Source organism: Cetorhinus maximus, chromosome 5 (assembly GCF_964194155.1).
Source record: "Cetorhinus maximus chromosome 5, sCetMax3.hap1.1, whole genome shotgun sequence".
NCBI lineage: Eukaryota > Metazoa > Chordata > Chondrichthyes > Lamniformes > Cetorhinidae > Cetorhinus > Cetorhinus maximus.
In genome coordinates this window covers 156,676,143-156,698,998 of record NC_135883.1, presented here as the reverse complement: position 1 = coordinate 156,698,998, position 22,856 = coordinate 156,676,143, and the positions used below count along the sequence as shown (strand labels likewise).

Here is a 22,856-nt window from a genome sequence, read left to right as displayed (position 1 = left end):
GGAGGGCCCACTACCCGTGTCCAACTGGGATTAGGCCTGTGTATGCTCAGTGCGGAGATGTTAGACTCATTTCACCATTGCTGCCCACAGAGGTGGTTGGTCAGAAATGAATCTGCAAGTTTGGCAAATAGTTTGAATTGAAGGAGGAACCTAATTATAAACAACAGGAAAAGCAACAGCAGTGGTCAGGGCTCCTCTGTCAGGGACAGTCAGATCTGCCAGGGCTGGATCCTCATGTCTGGTTAACGTAGAAGACCATGTGGTTTCTCCATATTTGGTTGGCGAAGTGAGTGGGTAAGAATGTGGCAGACAGAATATAATTTGGGGACGTATGAAGTCAGTCAAATATCGGAAAAATATAAAAGTTGAATATTTTGCATGGGTGAGTGACTGGAAAATGTTGTTATTCAGAGGGACTTGGGTGTCTTTACACATGCAGCATAGAAAGGTAATATGCAGTTACAACAAGCAATCAGGAATACAAATGGTATCTTAGCCTTTATTACAAAGGGATTAAAGAGCAAATAAATCTTACCTCAATTATATAGGTGACACCACACCTGTAGTTTTGGTCTCCTTACCTAAGGTTAGATGAACTTTCCCTAAAGGGACTGCAATGCCTGTTTATTAGACAGATTACACACTCGAGGGATAGTGTGGGAAGGTGGAATTGAGGTAGAAGATCAGCCATGATCTTACTGAATGGTGGAGCAGGATTGAAGAGCCTCTGTTTTATTTGACTTTGGGAAAGACAAGGAGGGACAGCCCCTGGTGAGAACCATGACCTGTCTGTCACAGGATAGTGTGGGAGACATTGAGCTGGACACCCGGCAAGAGCCGTTGTTTAGAATCACTGAACAAAACAACCAAAGGGAGCAGTTTATGTAAATGAAGAAGAAATGCTCACTGTTGATGCTAACATGGTTGCATAATTTTAAAAAAAGAATAAATGCAACAGTGTGTGTGGGAGTCAGAATTAACTGTCAAGAGAGGGCAATGTGCAGAGTTTTCCTCTCAGTGATTTGGGGGCGGGACTCGCTCGCCGAGGGGAAAATGACATGGGATGATGTTGGGAGGAACCCCCGACATCATCCCGGTCCATTTAAATATTGAGGAAGGCGGGGGCACAGCGAAATCAGCTGTCCGCCCACCGACCTGTCAATGGCCAATTAAGGCCATTGACAGGATAATTAAGATAATTAAAGGCCCTGTCCGTCCAACCTTAAGGTTGGCGGGCAAGCCAGGAGCCCCAGTGGGCTTCTGATAATACATGAAACCTCATCCACTGGCGGGATGAGTTTTCATGTCCGTTTTTAAAAACATCAATAAATTTTACGTGCTTCTTATGTTACATGAGTGGGACATGTTAATAATTTTTATATTTTTCTATTTTTCAAGTTTTTTACACTTCATTAATCTACCTGAGAGAGCACTTAGTCTCAGGGAGATGTGCGTTATTTCGCGCGCATGTGCAAAAGAGCGCACTTTGACAGATGAGGAATCCTTACCCCCCTGCACAGGAAGCATATGGTGCTTCCCATCGCCCTTTTCGGTGGCGGAGTTCGGCTGCCCGCCCGCCCATCAAGGGAAAAATTTTGGCCAATATTTCTAAACAGGGTCTCAGTGCTGAATGCGTCATTGGTGGATTTGTTCAAAACCCCAATACCGGCACATATATGTAATCTGTCTAATGAACAGTCATTGCGTTCCCTCTAAGGTAAATATATCCTTCCTTAGGAAAGGAGACCAGAACTTTGCACAGTACTCCGGCTTAAACTCATTGTGTAATTAGTGGAAGGTTCAATCAGTTTAAGAATAGAGTTAAGCACATCTCACTGTTTTATATCTATAGGGGTAACAAACCCTACCAGGTAGCTTTTACAATTTTCTAAAAGCTATTTGCATCAGCCCATGTGTGTTATAAAAACTGATGATGAATCCTGGATCAAAGTGTCGATTGTCTTGTTCCAAGTCCTGCTGGAATTCAGTCACATGTCCTTCATATTGTTGCCCATCAACCTTCTGGTCAAAAGTCCTGCAACAGAATTAAGAATATATAATTTTCATTTTTGTTCCTCCTGACAAAGCCCGTATGGAAGCCAAATGGATTGTCAGGACATTCAGTCCACTGAGGACCCTCCACCATTCAGTTCATCCACAGCTGTAGTAACATAATAGATAAGATAGCCCAATGGGCAGACAAGTGGCAGATTGGATTTAATACAGGGAAATGGCATTCAATGGCATTACCATCACTGAATCCCCCACTATCACCTTCCTGTGGGTTACCATAGACCAGAAACGGAACTGAACTAGACATATAAATACTGTGACTACGAGATAAGGTCTGAGGTTAGAAATCCTGTGGTGAATATCTCACCTCCCGACTTTCAAAAGCCTGTCCACCAACTATAAGGCACAAGTCAAGAGTGTGATGGAATACTCTCTACTTGCCTGGATGAGTGCTGCACCAACAACACTCAAGAAGTTTGACATTATCCAGAACAAAGCAGCCCACTTGATTGGTACCCCATCCACATACATTCACTCCCTCCACCACTGATGCACAGTAGCAGCAGTGTGTACCATCTACAAGGTGCACTGCAGGAACTTACCAAGGCTCATTAGACAGCCTCTTTCAAACACAAAACTGCTACCATCTAGAAGGTCAGCAGACACATGGGAGCACCTACACCTGGAAGTTCCCCTCCAAGCAACTCACCATCCTGACTTGGAAACGTATCATCGTTCCATCAGTGTCGCTGGGACAACATTGTGGAACACACTCCAAACTGCATTGTGGGTGTATCTACACCACATGGACTGCAATGGTTCAAGAAGGCAGCTCACCACTACTTTCTCAGAGCAATTAGGGATGGGCAACATTTGCTGGCCTAAGCAGTGGTGCACACACTCCATGAATGAACTAAGAACAAAGTGGGGTGATGCATTTTGCAGAAGGTATAAGGAGAGGTAATGGAGACATCATGACACAATTCTAAAGAGTGTGCAGGGACAGAGGGACCTTGGGCTGCATGGATCTTTGAATGTGAGAGCACATATTGAGAAAATGTTCAGCAATGTATCTGGCAACTTGGGTTTCATAAGTAGAGGTATTGATTACAAAAGCAAGGAATTGATGCTGAACCTGTTTAAAGATCTGGAGAAGCGACAATTAGCGTATTGCATCCATTGATGGAGACCACAATTTAGGAGGGATGTGAGGTTCCTTGAGGGGGTGCAGAGGAGACGTAATTGAATAGTTCCCCGGGTGGGGGATTTTAGTGACATGGTTGGGTTGGAGAAGCTGGGGTAGTTCTCCTTGGGTCAAAGGAGGTTGAGGGGTGATTGGATAGAGCTGTACAAGATTCTGACAGGGTTCAATAAGGTAGAAAAGGAAAAGCTGCTCTCATTAGCTGATGGTGCAAGAACTAGGGGAGACAGAGAGAAGACTTTGGACAAGAGATTCAGGGGGTATCTGAGGAAAAACCATTTATGCAGCGAGTGGTAATAATCTGGAACTCACTGTTTATTAAGGCGGTGGAAGCAGAGATGATGAATGATTTCAGATGGAAATTGGATGGGCATTTGAGGGGAATATACTTGCAGGTTCACAGGGTTAAAGGGAGGGTATGGGACTGATTGGATTGCTCTATATAGTCAGCATGGTCTCAATGGGCTAAATTACCTCCTTCTGTGCAGTCATGATTCTACGTGCCAAATTTATTGTGCTCCCTTGAGGCAAGTTTGCTGGCGGAGAGGGCATTTAATTGTTTGTGTTGGTGGCGGATGGGCACCCCGCTGCCTTACTGCCTCCACCAAGATTAAATTCAGTGTGGGGAGGTTCGTGCACGGGCAGCCCAACCCTTCCCAACCCACCATCGATGGAGGCACTTAAATGGACAATTCACATCCACTTAGAGTCTCTTCTTGTAGCTGATGTCCTTAACCCAGAGGCAGGAGGGCCTGTCACTACGCTGGTTGCTTTCGGATTTTTTGAAGGGGCCATTTTGTTGTCGAGGGACTGTCATCGGGAAGGTGAGTGGAGCCGTGGAGAGCCACCTTCTGCCTCTTTTTCCTACACATCTCACCCCCTCCCCCATGACCACCTTTCCTGCAATCCTCTTCCTGCCATCAGTCACCTGTTATCCTGGGGTCCAGCACTGATCCTCGGCCTCTCATGAACAGAGCCAACAGCAGACACTACACCTCCTTGATGCTGACAAGCGCTGAGAGCTGCTGGCCTCTTATTGGCCAGCTGCTTTTGGAGGGCGAGGACTCTGCCTCCTGGGGTCCTTGATCCCAGGGAAGACCTGCCATTGGCCACCTGAAAGGCACTTAATGCAGCAGGCCCTCCCTAAAGGAGGTGATGCAGGGCCTTTGTCAGCTCTTCTGCAGAGATCCCCATTGCCTACATTAAAATATCGCCCTATGTGTCTATGATCCACACCTCTACTCAATTTACTAACTTTAGCTCTGCCCTGTGGAGAAAACTCTCTCACTCATATCCTTCCTTCTACAAGGTCTGATTTGGAAAAGTGAATCTTGGGACAGTACTTTTAAAAGAAGTGTCCTGAAGGAATCACAGGTTTCTTCCCAGTTTATATGTTGATATGTTGATATGTTCGTATTTTATAGAGGGAGTTTCGTACTTTCCAGGAATTGAGAAAATGTCGCTTGTGGGACTTCTCATGGTATCTACGTGTTGCGACTGCAGAATGCGGTAGCTCATGGACACGTGTGTGATCCAGGGCAAACATGTCTGCAGTAAGTGCCAGAGACTCGAGGAGCTTCGGCTCAGAGTCTTTGAGCTGGAGGCCGAGCTGCAGACACTACGAGGCATCAGGGAGGGGGAAAGTTACTTGGACTCTTCATTCCAGGAGCCGATCACACCCCTTAGGATAGGGTCAGCTGATTTGGTCAGTGGTCAGGGACAGGAGGGTGTCGCTGTGAGTGAGGCAGATATGGGATCGAGGAGTTAGAAGTGGAGGAGCCTCAGCCCTTGCAGTTGTCCAACAGGTTTGAGTTCCTGCAGTTTGTAGGGACGAAAGTGGAAGCTGCAGGGTGGATGAGCGAACTGACCATGGCACCATCGTACTGGAAGCCAGTCAAGTAGGGGGAGTGGACAGGAATGTAGTGGGTGCAGGGGACAGTATAGTCAGGCAGATTGGCACAGTTTTCTGCAGCTGAGGGCAAGAGTGCAGAAGGCCGGGTTGCCTGCCAGGTGCCAGGGTTTGGGACATCTGATCAGGGCTGGAGAGGAACTTGCAGTGGGAGGTGGAGGATCCAGTTGTCATGGCCCACGTGGGGTCCAATGAAATATGTTGAATGAGGAAAGAGGTTCTGCTTAGGAATAATGAGCAGCTGTGGGTTAAATTAAAAAGCAGAACCTCAAATGTAATATTCCCTGGATTATTACCTGAACCACGAGCAAATTTGCATAGGATAAATCAGATTAGAAATTTAAATGGGTGGATCAAAGTGCGGTGTGGGAGAATTGGGTTTTGATTCATGGCCACTGGCACCAGTCTTGGGGAAAGTGGGAGCTGTTCTGCTGGGACAGTCTGAATCTGAACTGTGCTGCGACCAGTGATCTGCTGAGTCAAGTAAAGAGGTTGGCAGGTAGGAGTTTAAAATAATTAGTGGGGGCAAGGGATCAAGTATTACAGGATGTGATGAGAGAAGACAAGCCAGGGGAGCAAGGAAGCAATAGGGGAAATGATAGTCGGAGTGTGGCAGGAAGGGACAGAGGGTACAAACTTATAAGTGTGCCAGCAGATAAGACTGGAGGTTGTGAAAATAGTAAAATGATAGAACTAAAGGCTCTGTATTTAATTGCATGTCGCATTCACAATAAAACAAATGGATTGAGAGTCCAAACATAAATAAATGTGTATGATCTGATAGCCATTGCAAAGACATGGCTGCACGATGACAATGGCTGGGACGTGAATATTTGAGGGTATGTGACATTTCAGGAGGACAGGAGCTCGGAAAACTTCGAGGGGTGGCTCTGCTCATTAAGTTTGGCATTAGTAATTTAGAGAGAGATGACTATAGTTCTAAATATCAAGATGTAGAATCAGTTTGTTTAGAGATGGAAGTCACTTATGGGATTGGTTTATAGGCCCAGGAACAGTAACCACACTGTAGGAGCGGGTATCAGAAAGGAATAATGGGGGCTTGTGACAAATGTGCAGTGTTAACCATGGGTAATTTTAATCTACATATAAATTGGATGAATCAGATTGACACGATGTGTTCATAAGAGTATTTTCGGGGCAGTATCTTAGAGCAGCACATTCTACAGCCAACCAGAGAGCAGACGATGCTACACCTGATCATGGGCAGCAAGACAGGATTATTTAATGAACGTAACAGTAAAGGCACATCTAGGCAGCAGTGACCATAATATGACTGAATTTTGCTTTCAGTTTGAGGCAGAGAACTTGGGCCAGAACTTCCGAGAATTGACAACGACTATTGGATTGCCACTCTGCTCCTTTTTCCGACCTTACTCAGGAGCTGCACCTTCCTCTCCCGACCTTTCTCCTCGGGCCAGGTGAGAAATGTGCAGTGCAGCGTGTTCCCGAGGCCTTCAGTCGAGGGCAGCAGAATCATTTGAGAGGAGGTCAGACCCCTTTTTATGGCACCAGCTGCTATAAAGCAGGTAAGTTTAAAGTTTAATGAGCTGGGGAGGCTGGGCCGCAAAATACATTCAAGGCTGAGATAGACAGATTTTTAATCAGTAAGGCAATCAAGGGTTATGGGAAAAGGCAGGAAAGTGGAATGTGGGTTATCAGGTCAACCATGATCTCATTGAACAGCAGAGCATACTTGATGGGCCAAATGGCCTACTTCTGCTCCTACGTCTTATGAACTTTTGGACCTAGCCACTTTGAGAAGCAAGGGAGAAGGTAAGTGTGCAAGGTAAGCGTGTAGGATTGGGGGAGGTCTGGTGGTCAGTGGGGGTGGTGTGGCGGTAGGATGAGTCTGGGACTGGCAGGGGAATGGGAGGGTATCCGGGGAGGATGGGGGTTGATCGTGGGATGGGGAGGGTTCTAGAAGGTGCTGGGTGAGTAGTCGGGGATGGGTAGGGGGTATTTGAGAGATCAGGAGAGTAGTGGGAGGTTGTTAGGGGTGTCGGAAGGGCGGCTGAGTGTGCGGGTGGGGGTTGCTAGAGGGGTAGTTGGTGGATTGGGATTGTAGTCAGTGTGCTGCAATTTTGTTGGGGGTTAGAGAATGTAGTCAGGGGAGTGGGGTGTGGTTGGAGGGTCAGGAGTGCAGTCGGGGGCGATGGGAGAGACCTCGGCGGGTGGTGGGTAGTCAGGTAGTGGGGGAGTAGTCAGGAAGCTGGGGACAATCAGGAGATTCAGGGTGTGGTTGGGGGATGTGGGGTGTCCAGGGTGCCCCCTGGGTGTTTCTGGACGGGGAGGGGGAGGTCAGTACGATAGTTAGCCAGGATTTAGATGTGGTTTTAATTATTCTAACTTTTCCTGAGTAACTATCCTGCTAAGAGAGTTGGAACCATCAACAAAGTCTCTGAATTAAATTGGAGCATCGGATGGTTCCCAGTGCAGGGTAATTGCCAATGGGAAGTTTGAACTTGAATACAATCCTTGCATGGGGACTTCCGTGGGATGCCCAGTGCATCTTCTGGGCTATCTCCTGGGTTTGACGCCCCGGAGAACAGAAGTTATGGGCCAGCGGGTCTAAGACTGATGCTTTAAACTTAAATAAGGGCAATTATGGAAGTATGACGACAGAGCTGGTTAAAGTGCACTGGGGAAATAGGTTTAGAGATAGTTCAGTGGAGATGCAGTGGCAGATATTTAAGGAGATATTTTATAACACTCAGCAAAAATATATTCCAGTGAGAAAGAAAGATTCTGGGGAGGAACACACAATCCATTGCCAACTAAGGAAGTTAAAGATAGCATCAAATTGAAAGAAAGAGCATAAAATTCCATGAAGATCAGAAAATTGGACTGGGTATATAAATAACATAGAATGGCTATAAGAACAATGAGAATAATAATAATAAGAAAAATAAAGAGAAATTAGATTATGAGAGAAAATTTGGTAGAAATATCAAAATGAATAATAAGTGTTTCCACAAGTATTTAAAAAGGTATAGAATAACTAAGGTGAATGTTTATCCCCTAGAGAGTGCGTGTGGAATTAATAATGGAAAATAAGGACATGGTAGATAAATTTAACAGATATTTTGCATCCATCTTCACTGTAGAGGAAAAAATATCATCCCAGGGATAATTGTGAACCAAGACGTGAAATGAAGGGAGGAACTTGAAACAATTATATTCACAGGGAAAGAGTACTGAAAAAATTATTGGAATTAAAGGTTGACAAGTCCCCAGGGCCTGCTGGACCTCATACTTGAGTCTTAGAAGAAGCGGCTGCTGAGATAGTAGATGCATTGGCTTTGGTTTTCCAAAATTCCCCAGATCCTGGAAGGGTCCCATCAGATTGGAAAATAGTGAATGTAATTACTCTTGTCCACTTTGGCAGGAAGAATAGAAAAGCAGCAGATTGTTTAAATGGAGAGAGATTGCAGAACTCTGAGGTACAGAGGGATCTGGGTGTCCTGGTAGATGAATCACAAGAAGTTAGTATGCAGATACAGCAAGTGATTAGGAAGGGAAATGTTAACATTATTGCAAGGTGACTGGAATATAAAAGTAGGGATCTTTTGCTACAGTTCTACAGGGCATTGGTGAGGCAACATCAACAGCACTGTGGACAGTTTTGGTCTCCTTATTTAGGAAAGGACATAATTGCCTTAGAAGCAGTTCAGAGAAGGTTCACTCTACTGATTCCTGGGATGAGATCTCTTATGAGGAAAGGTTGGGCATGTTGGGCCAATTGGAGTTTAGAAGAATGAGGTGATCTTATTGAAACATAGAAGATGCTGAGGTGGCTTTTTTTTTTCTCTCAGAGGCTCTTGACTCAGTGGAACTGTCTTCCCCAGGGAGCAGAAGAGGGTCATTCAATAGTTTTAGGATAGAGGGAGATAGATTCTTGACTATTAAGGGAGTGAAAGGTACAGGGGGTTGGCAGGAAAGTGACATTGAGGCCGCAATCAGATCAGACATGATCTTAGTGAATGGCAGAGAAGGCTCCAGGGGCTGATGGCCTACTCCTGCTCCTAATTTGTATGTTTGTATGATCTTGCTGTGCACAAATTGCCTGCAGCATTTCCTGCTCTCTACAACTCTACCACATACTGCCAACCCATATAAAGGATGACCCACACCCAGCTGATATCTCAGATACTCCTCCCACCCCAACTTCTGCTCCTTGAAGGGAAAACTTCAAATGTCTTTGATTGTTTAAAATATGAGGACAGAATTCCTGATCGGGAATTCCTGGAGTGAATTGTTGTTCACAGGGCTCACTGGTTGGGAATTCAGAGGCCCGAAGTGCCTGAATTTCTGTCAATAATTTAAATGGAGTAAAAACTAGGCTGTAATTTTCCCAAACAGCAATCTTTGCAATCACAGCTGCTCACTGTAAAAGCTCAATGTGCAATAATAGAGATGACAAAATAGCATCACCGTTCATTACTCCAGGAGGACAATTTCCAGATTGGAGATCGTCCTGTGTCATGACCCTCACTGATAGTGTGAATTAGTGAATGTTTAGTGAAGGAACAACTGGGCCCAGGTTGATCCTCTCTGAGATCAGCAAATCACACCGACATTCATTGTCCAGACACATATGAGGAAAATGTCCCCTCCACAGTCGATGGGAGGATGGCCAGTAACATTGGAACTGTGCCATTTATGGCTACGCACAGAGAGATTAGATAAAGGGACGTTTAAACTAATTGAATAGAACATCAGACATCTCAACGAGAAGATGATGAATTGAAATGGCTTTGGGTGAGGCACTGATTAACCATAGAACCATAGAAAAGTTACGGTGAAGAAACAGGCCATTCAGCCCATCATGTCTGTGCCAGCCAAAAAAGAGGAAAAAGAAACTGGCTGCTCATTTTAATCCCACTTTCCAGCAATAGGTCCGTAGCCTTGCAGGTTACAGTGCTTCAGATGCAGGTCCAGGTACCATTTAAATGAGTTGAGCTTTTCAGCCTCAACCAATAACTTAAGCAGTGAATTCCAAAGTTTTTCCACATGTCCCCTCTAATACTCCTACCAATCACCTTAAATCTATGTCCTCTGCTAACTGACCCCTCAGCCAGGGGAATCAAGTCTTTCCTGTTTACACATTCTCGGCCCCACATAACTTTGTACACCTCAATTAGGTCACTTCTTAGCCTCCTCTGTTCTGAGGAAAACTACCTGAGCCTATCCAATCTCTCCTCATTGCTGCAATTTTGAAGCCCTGGCAACATTCTTGTAAATCCCCTCTGCACTCTCTCCTGAGCAATTATGTCCTTCCTGTAATGCAGTGACGAGAACTGTACAAAGAATTTAAATAGCACGTGGTGACGTCGGGAGTTCCCCACGACTTCACCAAGCGTCATTTTACGTGTCGGCATGCAGGCCCCATCCCCACTCGCCGACGCGTAAAATCCTGCCCTTTGTTTCCTGTCACTGAGCCAATTTTGTAACCAACCTGCCACCTTCCCCTGAATCCAATGGGATCTCACATTTCTGACCAGTCTGCCATGTGGGGAATGTCAAATGCCTAACTAAAATCCATGTAGACAACATCCACTACACTACCCTCATCAATCCTCCTTGTTACTTAATCAAAAATTTCAATTAAGTTAGTAAGACACAATATTCCCTAACAAAACCATGCTGACTGTCCATGATCGATCTGCCCCTTTCTAAGTGACAGTTTATCCTGTCTCTCAGAGTTGTCTCCAATAATTTGCCCACCACCAAAATCAGACTGACTGGCCTGTAATTTTCTGGCATATCCCTCACACCCTTTTTAAAAAATGGTATGACATTCGCAGGCCTCCAATCCTCTGTGAGCTCGCCTGTGTCTAGTGAGGATTGGAAAGTGATCCTCAGAGCATCTGCGATTTCTTCCTTGGCTTCATACAACAGCCTGGATACAATCCATCCGGCCCTGGTGGTTTATCCACCTTCAATGATGGCAGTCCCTCCAGTACTTCCTCTCCCACTATGCTTATTGTATCTAATGAGAACACGGATTTGAATTTGTTCTTCAAAATATAAACAACGTGGTGGATGTGAGAATGTCGGAAAAACAGGAGCCAACTCCATATGAACCTGACTAATGTGAATGGGGAGGTCTCGCTGTGTTCTCAGAAGAAGGAACTGCAGATTGTGAGATATGAATCATTCCATTATACTATTAATATTGACCAATGTTCCCGTGCACCCAGATGAGCCCAATAATCACAGCCCGACTCTCGGTTGAGTGAAGTTGACACGAGCTGAGTTAAAGCAATATCAAACACAATACAAATCAGTAACTAAATTCACCTGATATAGCACCAATCAGCAGGCATACTTCCTAGTTGAACTGTTTGATCTGTTGGTTCTGGTGGATTGATGACTTCAGCAACTATCGTAACAGATATCAAGAGTGCCTGTCCCATTGTGCCATTTTCCATGTATCCAGAAACTACCCAAGGTGCAGAGATGGGAACAATTGTACCTGTAGACAAAGAAACACATTGTTACAGCATTGCTAATGGTGAGTCAGGGAGACTGCTGAGATGTGGAAAACACTGATGTGGCTATATTGAATCATAGACACACAGAATGATACAGCCTCCAGGTAAGATGCTCCTGTGTTGTTTGGTGGACATATCCGACTAATCACCCTGACCTCCTCTTTTCCCACAGACACACACAAAAAATGTATCCCATTATCTCAAGAATTGTCTTTTGAATTTTACTATTGAACTTGCTTCACCACCAGTTCAGGCAGTGCTCTCCATATCACAGTGACTCATTGTTTAAATAAATGTTGCACCTGATCCTTTTGCCAATCATCTTAATTCTATGCACTCTGGGTATCGGCTGCTCTGCCACTGAAAACAGTTTCTCCTTATTTACTCTGTCAAATCCATTCCTGGTTCTTCAAACCTCTCTCAAATCTCCTGGCAACGTTCTCTGCTCGAAGGAAATGACCTCCGACCTCTCCAGTCTCTCCATGTAACTGAGGTCCATCCACACTCCTATCATTCTAGTAAATCTCTTCTGCACCCTCTCCAATGCCTTGATTTCCTTCTTATCGTAAAGAAACAAAAGATGTGCCTGGAGGAGGTGTGATTGACAGAATCTGAACAACTACCACCTGAAAACAAAAAGAACAAAACAAGAGAGAAAAAAGGAAACCAGCAAAGAGAAAGGAAAGGAAATGGAGGCAGAGGTTCTGATGAGAGTCATTGGAACATGGCAGGAGACTGTGGACAGCAAGATCAGCATGGAAGCAAGGTGGAGAATTAAAATGACAGTTGAACAGAGGCTTGAAGGCTGAAGAGATGTGTTTTGCAAATCAATCGCCTGATCTTACTTACATTCATACATACAAATTAGGAGCAGGAGTAAATCATTTGGCCCCTCGAGCCTGCTCCACCATTCAGTAAGATCATGGCTGATCTGATTGTGGCCTCAGTGCCACATTCCTGCCTACCCCCTGTACCCTTTGGTTCCCTTGTTGGTCAAGGATTTATCTATTTCCACCTTAGAATTATTCAATGACCTGCCTCTCAGGGGAAGAGGGTTCCATAGACTCATGGCCCTCTGAGAGAATAAAATTCTCCTAATCTGTCTCTTAAATGGGAAACCCATTATTTTTAAACCATGTCCCCTAGTTCTGGTGACTCCAACAAGGGGAAATATCCTCTCAACAAGCACCCTGTCAAGCCTCCTCAGGGTTTTATATGTTTCAATAAAATCACCTCAAGTCTTCTAAACTTCAATGGACACAGTCCCAACCTGCCCAACCTTTCCTCATAAGATAACCCCTCATCCCAGGAATCAGTCGTCTGAACCTTCACTGAATTGCTTCTCAGGCAATTATCTTTCTTAAATAAGGAGACCAAAACTGTACACAATATTCTAGATGTTGTCTCAACAATGCCCTATACAACTACATGAAAACCATCACGACTTCTATATTCAACTCCATTACTCGAGGACAGTCTGGGCAGGAGGATTGGGATGGGCACGCTAGAGTTTGAAATAAAATGTGAGACAAAAAATAAATCAAAATGTCACATCACTGGAAAGTATGAATTGATTGGCTGGTGAGTAGTGTAGTTTTTTCCCCTATCTGCAAAGTTTCTGAGAGGGTTTAAGGAGCTGGGAAATTAAAAACTGCAACAAAAAAAAAAATTAGGAGAGAAAATGAGGTTTAAATAAAACATTTCATTATCTTCCCTCGGTTTAAATGACAACAGCAAAAAGAAGGTGAGTTGTTGGTGAGTCTTTATCTTTTTAAGTAGTAAGCTGTATTAGTGGTAGTAAGTTTTCTTACCTAATAGATAGAGGAATGGCAGGGCAGCTCTGACCTGTTGAATGCACATCCTGCGCTACGTAGGAACTCCAGGATGCTTGTGCAGGAATTGTCATCAGTTGCAGCAGCTCGAGCTCCGGGTTTCAGAGCTTGAGCAGCAGCTGTTATCACTATGGCACATCTGTAAGTTAGAGAGCTTTGCGATAGCATGTTTTTGATGTGGTCACCCCACAGCTGAAAAGTATGCAGAGAGAAAGGGAATGGGTGACCACCAGGCAGTCAAGGAGAAACAGGCAGGTAGTGCAGGAACCCCCTCTGTGCACCACACTGTCTAACTAGTATTCAGTTCTGAATACTGATGAAAATACTGGTTTATGTGGGGACTAGAGTCAACCCAGAAGGAAAAAACAGTAAAAACTGGGAAATAAGAATACTGGTCTGAACTGGTCTTGTATACATTAAAATGGAACACCAGTAAAACTAGGAATACTTGTCAAAACTGTTTTTACCTTTGCGGAAGTCATTAACGGCCCAGCTGTAGATGGACACATGAAGAACACAGGAAGAACAATAATAATAGGAAATTCAATCATGAGGGGACAGATTGTTTTTTTCGATGACAGCAGACTTGAATTAGGATGGTGTATTGCCTCTTTAGTGCCAGGGTCAAAGATGTCACTGGCCAACTGCGGAGCACCCTGCTGGGGAAGAGTGAACAGCCAGCAGTCTGGCCCAAAGCAGTACCAATGGCACAGGTAGAAAGAGGGATGTGATCCTGCAGTCAGGATTTAGGGAGCTAGGTAGGAAAATAGCAAGCAGGACCTCAAGATTAGCAATCTTCGGATGACCCACAGTACCACATCCAGGTGAGTATAGAAATAAGAGGACAGAGCAGATGAGTGCATAGCTGGAAAGATGGACAGGAGGGAGGGCTTTATATTCCTGGGACATTGGGACCTGTTCTAGGGGAGATGGGATCTGAACAAGCCAAATGGGTTGCAGCTAAACTGAGCCGGGCCCAATTTACTTTTGGGGTGATTTGTTAATGCTACTGTGGAGGGTTTAAACTAACATGGCAGGGATATGGAAACCAGGGGTTCCCAAGGTGCACAAAACACTGGGAGAGACAGATAGCACTACAGTGTGAAATAGCAAGTTGTTTGAATAGCAAGTTACTATTGCCCTATTACTATTCCAGTCTTCTTCATGTGTCTCTCTACAGCTGAGCCAATGGTGGTGCTAATGACTTGAAGGTAAAAACAGTTTTGACCGGCATTCTTATTTCCTAGTTTTACTGGTGTTCCATTTTAAAGTATACAAGGTGGGTTCAGAGCAAGGGGGAGAGTAACATTGTCTAAATTAGCGTTACTGTGCATGTATGTGAACCCATGGGGCTGAATTTTGCCCTTGATGGGCGGGCAGGCCCGACCGACTCAGCAGCGGGCGGGCAGCCGATCGCCGCCGCTGAAACGGGCCCCGCCACCATTTTACGTGGGCAGGGGGGGATTCCAGTGTGATGCTGGACAGGAAGCGCTGTGCACTCCTGTGCGGGGAGGGGGGGGATTCCCCAACTGCGAGAGTGCGCTCTTTCACACATGCGCACGAAAGAGCGCACATCTCCCTGAGGCTAAGTGCTGCCTCAGGGAGATCACTGAAAGGTGGTGAAAGTTCAAAACTAGAAAAATTAAAAAATCATGAACATGTCCCCCTCATGTGAAAGTGTCACACGAAATGGGACATGTTAATGAAGTACACAGAAACTTTACTAAACTTTTTAAAATCCGAAATCAAACCTCATCCCGCCAGTGGATGAGGTTTGTTAAAAAAATCACTTTCCCGCCTGCCCGTTGGGCCCATGCGCAGAGCCGAAGTTCGCATGGGCCCCTCAAAATCATCGACAATTGGTGACTTAATGGCCTTAAAAGGGCCTTTAATTAACGGCGGGAACGTGTGGCGCTGCATAGCGCCCGCCAACCTAAAGATCGCGATGCCGTGAGATTTTAAGCGCTGACGTGCAGGCTCCACCACCCGCATGTCAGCCAGAAGATTCAGCCCATGGAATGTGCTTAATAAGATTGATGAGTTGCAGGCGGAGATAGCCTCATGGTAATGTGACATTGTGGCTATAACGGAGACCTGGCTCAAAGGCGGGCAGAAGTGGGTATTAAATATTCCTGGGTACAAGGTGTTCAGGAAAAATAGGAAAGGGGGAGGGGTGGCAGCATTGATTAAACAGAACATTGCAAAGCTGGATGGGATTGTGTCCCAGAGGGGTCAAGGATAGAAACTATCTGGCTAGAGCTAAGGAAGAAAAAGTCTCATAATTACATTGTTTGATGTAGTCTAAAGGCCACCAACTAGTCGGGAAGATATACATTTTGCAAGGAGATTATAGAGAGGTGCCAGGATTACAGAGTATTTATAATAGGGAACTTTATCAGAATATAGATTGGGATGGTCGGAGTGGAAAGGATAGTGAGGGGCAAGAGTTCCTAGAGTGTGTTCAGGAGAATTTTCCTCAGCAGTATTTTTCTAGTCCAATGAGAAAGGAGGAAGTGCTTGGCCAGGTTCTTGGGAATGTGATGGGTCCAGTGGATCAGAAGGGGAACATTTATGGGACATTAATCATTGGGAATAGGTTGATGATGGAAAAAGAAAAAGAACAATCCATAGTCAGAATAATTACAGGGGGAAGCCAACTTCAGTGGGGTAAGAATGGATCTGGCCCAGATAATCTGGTGTCACAAGTAAGCAGGTGATTAAACAACAGGCTGCCTTTAGAGAAGAGAGCGTTCACTCACCATCAAGGTATATTCCCACAGAAGGGAATGTTAGAGCAAACAAATCCCGATCTCCTTGGATGACAACATGGATAAAGATTAAGCTGAAAAAGAAAAAGTGTACACATGACAGGTGTCAGGTTGGTAATGCAGCTGTGAACCAGGCTGAATATAGAAGGTTCAGAGGGGAATTGAAAAAGCAAATGAAAGAAGCAAAGGGAGAGAATGAGATGAGGCTGGCAGCTAACATAAAATGGAATCCAAAAGCCTTCTGTAGGCTTATAAATAGTAAAGGAGTGGTAAAAGGAGGAGTGAAGCCAATTAGGGATAAAATGGGAATGAATGCGTGGAGGTAGAGGGCAGGGTTGAGGTATTACATGAATAGTTTGCATCTGTCTTTTCCAAAGAAGAAGTTTCTGACCAGGTCATAGTGAAAAAGGAGGTAATTTAGACATTTGGAAGGTTTAAAATTGATAAGGAGGAGGTGTTGAATAGATTGTCTTGTTTAAAGTTGATCAGGCAACAGGACTAGATGAGATACATCCAAGGATACAGAGGGGAGTTAGGGAGGAAATTGCAGACGCAATGGCCATAATTATCCAGCCTACCTTAGACTCAGGGGTGGTGCCAGATGACTGGAGAATTACAAATGTTACATGATTGTTCAAAACAGCATATCAAGATAAACACAACTACAGGCCAGTCAGTTTAAACTTGGAGTTGGGGAAACTTCTAGAAAAAATAAGTTGAGACAAAATTTATACTCAATTCAGCAAACATGGGTTAATGAAGGTAAACCAGCCCAGAGCAATTAAGCACTAATCGTGTTTAGCTAACATTTTGATGAGGTAACAGAAAGTGTTGATGGGGTTAATGCTTTTGATGTGGGTGTACATGGACTTCCAAAAGGCATTCGATACAGTGCTGCACAACAGACAGCTGAGCAAAGATTTATCTCATCAAATAAAAGGGACAGTAGCAACTTGGATACAAAATTGGCTGAGCAACAGGAAACAGAAACAGCCTGTTCTTCGGACTGGAGGAAGGTGCATAGTGGAGTTTCCCAGCGGAGGTGTTTGTTACCTGTGTGGATGAGGAGAAGGACTGCAAGTTGGATGAGCAGATTGACCATGGCACCATGGTGAGGGATGTCATTCAAGTGGGTGAGCAGAGAGGAATGTGGTAATGATAGGAGACAGTATAGTCTGGGGGATAGATACAGTTCTCTGCAGTTGAGAACATGAATCCAGGCAGTTGTCTTGCCTGCCTGGTGCCAGGGTTCAGGATATCTGCTCTGGGCTGGAGGGGAACTTGCAGTGGCAGTGAGAGAATCCAGTGGTTGTGATCCATGTAGGTACCAATGACATAGATAAGACTAGGAAAGAGTTTCTACATCCTGTTTTTATTCATTCATGGGATGAGGGCATAACTGGCTAAGCCAGCATTTATTACTCATCCCTAATTGCCCTTATTCAGAGGGCATTTAAGAGTCAACCACATTGCTATGGGCCGGGAGTCACATGTAGGCCAGACCAGGTAAGGATGGCAGATTTCCTTCCCTTTTGGACATTAGTGAAGTATTTGGGTTTTTACAACAATCGACAATGGTTTCGTGGCCATGATCAGACTTTTAATTTCAGATTCATTCTGAATTCAAATTTCACCATCTGCTGTGGTGGGATTTGAATCCTGGTCCACGGAGCATTACCCTGGGTCTCTGTAATACCAGACAATACCACTATGCCACCCCCTCCCCCTGCTTATAGATTATTAGCAGCTAGGGGTTAAATTAAAAGGCAGAACATAAAGATAACAATCTCTGGATTATTACCTGAGCCACGAGCAAATTGGTGCAGGGTAATTGCGATTAGAGATATGAATCCATGGCTCAAAGAATTGGTGTGGGGGAAATGGGTTTCGATTCATGGGGTGCAGGCAGTGGGAGCGTACCATTGTGATGGTCTACACTTGAACCGTGCTGGGGCCAGTGTTCTGGTGAATCTTATAACTAAGGTGGTAGAGAGAGCTTTAAACTAAATAATGGGGGGAAGGGGTCATATGTAATGATATTCAGTAAAGTAAAGGGACACAACAATGCAATGGAGCAGGGCAGAAATTTGGGGAATGAGTTCCAGAGTGTGTCAGGAAGGGACAGAAAATACAACCATAAGAGTGCACCAGCAGATGAAGCAGAAAATGGTAAGATAAGCAGAGTTTTAGGCCTTGCATCTGAATGTACGCAGCATTTGTAGCAAAAGAGATGAATTGTTAGCACAACTAGAGATAAATATGGATGACCTGATAGGCATTACAGAGACATGGTCGAAAGGGGACCAAACCTGGGGTCTGAATGGTGAAGCATTTTTGATTTATCAAAATGACAGGAAGCTAGGAAAAGGTGGTGGGGTATCTCTGTTAATTAAAGAGGGCATTAGCTCAATACTGAGAGAAGAACTTAGCTCGAAAAGGCAAGGTGTAGAATCAGTTTGGCAAGAGATAAAAAATACTAAAAGGTAAGAGGTCACTTGTGGGAGGAGTTTATAGGCCTCCTCACTGTAGTTACAGTGTAGGACAAAGCATACAGGAAGAAATAAATGGGGTATCTAAGAAATGTACTGTGAGCAGTACATTCTAGTGCCAACCAGGGAACAGATAAAATCTGGTAATGTGCAGTGACACAGGATAAATCAATAACCTCATGGTAAAGTGGCCTCAAGGGACAGCAGTCATGTGATAGAATTTCATGTTCAGTTTAAAATGGAGAAGTGTTGGTCCATGCCTAGTGTTTTAAACCCAGATAATAAATAAATAATAAACCCATATGAAACTATGAAGGCAGAGTTGGCTTAGGTGAACTTGGAAACTAAAACTTAATACAGTAAAGTTGCATTGACAAAATTGAAGGTGATATTAAAGGGATTGTATCAAATTCAAAGCAACACTGTACAAATGTGCAAGATTAGTGGTAGGTCAGAAGAATGGACAGATTTTAACAACCAGCAAATAATTACTTAAAAGATAATTAAGTGGCAGAAAGTAGAGTATGAGAGAAAGCTCGCTAGTAATCTAAAAACAGGTGGAAAATGTTTCTACACGTGTTTGAATAGGAAAAGAATAACGAAAGCTAGAGAGTGATTCTGGGGAATCGGTAACACAAAACAAAGAAATGGTGGAGACGTTGAACAGGGATTTTGTGTCTGTTTTCACAGTAGAGGACTTAGAAAACTTCCCAAAGAGCCTTCAGATTCAAGGGAGGGATGAACATAATACAATCACCTTGACCTGGGAAAGGGTGCTAGGAAAACTATTAGGCCTAAAATAAAAACAGGAAATGCCGCCAAACTCAGCAGGTCTGGCAGTATCGGTGGCGAGGGAAACAGAGTTAACGTTTTGAGTCTGTATGGTTCTTTCTCAAAGTTGAGTCATACGGACTTGAAACGTTAACTGTGTTTCTCGCTCCACAGATGCTGCCGGACCTGATGCATTTTTCCAGCATTCTCTGTTTTTAGTTCAGATTTCCAGCATCCACAATATTTTACTTTTAAACTATTGGACCATGATGATAGGAGTACGTTTTTAAATTTCTCTGTTTATGTGTATATCCGATGTAGGTAAGGGTAATTTGTGTCTGTCTGTGTCCAGGCTTAATCAAAGTGATAAAAGCAGAATACTGCGGATGCAGAGTTCTGATGAAGAGACATACGGACTCAAAATGTTGACTCTGTCTTTATCTCCACAGATGCTGTCAGACCTGCTGAGTTTTTCCGGCAATTTTTCTTTTTAATCAAAGTGAGGTTGTTGGAGTTAGATTCTCTGTAGAGTCTAAGGCACAAAAGACTAAGGGTGTTATCTTCTTGCATTTCGGAATGAGACCTTATAGTGAGTGTTAAATTACAAGGAAACAGAGTTGGTCTGAAATCAGCATTTGGGGATAAGTTTTGAAATTGATTTGTAGCTGCTGCATTTCAAACGAATCTCAAAGATACAAGAACATTTGCATTTTACAGGAGATTTGTGAGTAAACAGGGGCAGGCGTTTTAAATTTTATGGACCCGAAATAGAGGTAAAATAGGAACATGAAAGGTTTTGATATTTGGGAACCTGAGTTTTCAAAGAGATAATTAAAGGCAATGGAGAACTAAGATGAAAGGGGTGAAAAGGTATTTATACAAATGGGTTTTCAGCTGTAGCAGTTGCTGTGGGGGACGTCCCACTGAAGGCCAACCCCAGTGTTTTGGAGTGTGCAGAAAAGCTCGGAAAACCTTTTAATTGAGGAAAGCAGCACAGTTTTGGGCCAGGAGAATATGTGTCCTGAGAAACAGTTTGTTCGAACTCTCCCTTTGGAAGAGCCACATAAGTGTGGATTTGTTCTGTGAAGTCGTGGATTTTACTTCTGTTTAAAGTGAAAGCAAATTCTCAGTTTGGGGAATATTTCCTGGATTTTATGGTTAAGAATCTGTAAAGGCTGTTGCGAAAAAATAGTTTTATTGTGTAACTTTGATAAAGCATTTTGGGTATCATTTTGTACGACTTATTTTCTCACTGTATCTTCTATCTTGTGTGTTTAAGATTCATCTTTTCTTTTTTTCTTTTAATAAACATGTTAATTTTTCAATTTTTAAAAGTAATAACTGGAGTCCTGATACTTTTGTGTTCTGTAGCTTTCCCTCCTCGTTTCTACAATACAGAAAAAAAATTACAATCAGCCGAGATGGGTTTCAATCTGAGATCTGGCTTGCTGAGCATTAACATCAGCTGCAGCTGAAACAAGACCTAAAGGTTGAGAAGCCCCCAGTACCGGATGGCCTGCATCCGAGAGTCTTAAAAGAAGCAGTGGCATAGATTAGAGATGCATGAGTTATAATCTTGTAAATTCTTTCGATTATGAAAAGGATCCAGTGGACTGGAAAATAACTAAAGTAACACCTTCATACAAGAAAGGAAGGAGGCAGAAGGCAGGAAAATATAGGCCAGTTGGCCGAACATCAGCCATAGGGAAAGTGCTAGAAAGCATTATTAAGGAGGGTCCAGCAGGATACTTGATCAGGCAGAGCCAACATGGCTTTGTGAAAGGGAAATCGTTTTTAACAAATCTGTCCAAATTTTTTGACAAAGTAACACTCAAGGTGGATGAAGGGGAGTCTATGGATGTGGTGCACTTGGATTTCCAAAAGGCATTTGATAAGGGACCCCATCAAAGGTTACTACACAAGATAAGAGCACACGATTTAGTGGGTAACATATTAGCATGGATAAAAGATTGGATGGCTAACAGGAAGCAGAGGGTAGGGGCAAACGGGTCTTTTTCAAATTGGCAAGCTGTAACGAGTGGAGTGCCAAAGGGTTCAGCGCTGGGGCATCAGCTATTCACAATCTATATCAATGACTTGCATGAAGGGATGGAACGCGAATCCAGTTATTTGATTGTTGCTGGGTCAAAATCCTGGAACTCCCTCTCTAACAGCACAGGGACTGCAGCAGTTCAAGAAGGCAGCTCACCACCACCTTCTCGAGGGCAATTAGGGATGGGCAATAAATGCTGGCCTAGCCAGCAAAGCCCACATTCCATGAATGAATTTTTAAAAATGTATGGTTGCTAAATTTGCCAAGGTCACCAAGGTATATAGGAAAGTAAGTTATGAAAAAGAGGTAGTAAGTCTGCAAAGGGATATAAATATTAAGTGAGTGGGAAAAATTTGGCAGATTAAGTGTAACATGGGTAAATGTGAGCTTGTTCATTTTGGCAGGAAGAATAGAAAAGCAGTATAGTATTTAAATGGAGGGAGATTGCAGAACCTCGTTGTACAGAGGGATTTAGGTGTCTTCATACATGAATATACATAAGGTTAGTGTGCAGGTACAGCAAGTGATTTGGAAGGCAAATGGAATGTTGGTGTTTATTGCAGGAGGAATGGAATATAAAAGTCAGGAAGTTTTACTACAGCTGTACTGGGCCTTGGTGAGACCATATCTGGGCAGTTTTGATCACCTTATTTAAAATAAGGTATAATTGTTTTAGAAGCAGTTCAAAGAAGGTTCACTGGATTCATTTCTGGAATGAAGGGGTTGTCTTATGAAGACAGATTGAACAGGTTAGTCCTATATCTAATGGAGTTTAGAAGAATGAGAGGTGATCTTCGTGAGGGGACTTGATAGAGTAGATACACGGAGAATGTTTCCTATTGTGGGGTGACTAAAACTAGGAAACATAATTTAAAAATAAGAGGAATCCCTTTGAAGACAGAGCTGAGGAGAAACTTTTTCTCCAAAAGGATCATTGGTGTGTGGAATTCTCTTCCCCAGAAAATAGTGGAGGCTACATCTTTGAATTTATTTAAGGCAGGGTTAGAAGATTTCTGTTAGACAAGAGAGTCAAGGGTTATGGGGAGGCAGACAGGAAAGTGAAGCTGGGACCACAGCCAGATCAGCCATGATCTTATTGAATGGTGGAGCAGACTCAAAGTGCCAAATGGCCTGCTCCTGCTCCCATGCTCCTACGCTCATATTGGATGTTCTGTTAGAACCTCCTTATTTTTTACTGCATTTCCCAACATTAATATCATCTGCAAATGTTGGCATTTCCAGGTCATTAATTTGTATCCAAAGTGTAAGACTCCCTGACCCCTGGAGGACACCACTGTAAACTTC

At 43.8% G+C, this 22,856-nt stretch overlaps 1 protein-coding gene across 1 annotated transcript in view; it reads right to left on the bottom strand.

Moving 5' to 3' along the window:
- Nucleotides 1-1,878: 1,878 nt before the first annotated feature.
- LOC144680382 (heme-binding protein 2-like) overlaps nucleotides 1,879-22,856 on the bottom strand; it is a 36,711-nt gene continuing 15,733 nt past the window's right edge. The window contains exons 3-4 of the mRNA XM_078541348.1: nucleotides 11,445-11,619; nucleotides 1,879-2,035 (exon numbers count right to left, since the gene is read on the bottom strand). Coding sequence (XP_078397474.1) covers nucleotides 1,879-2,035; nucleotides 11,445-11,619 — 332 coding nt within the window. The remainder of the gene's footprint in view (nucleotides 2,036-11,444; nucleotides 11,620-22,856) is intronic.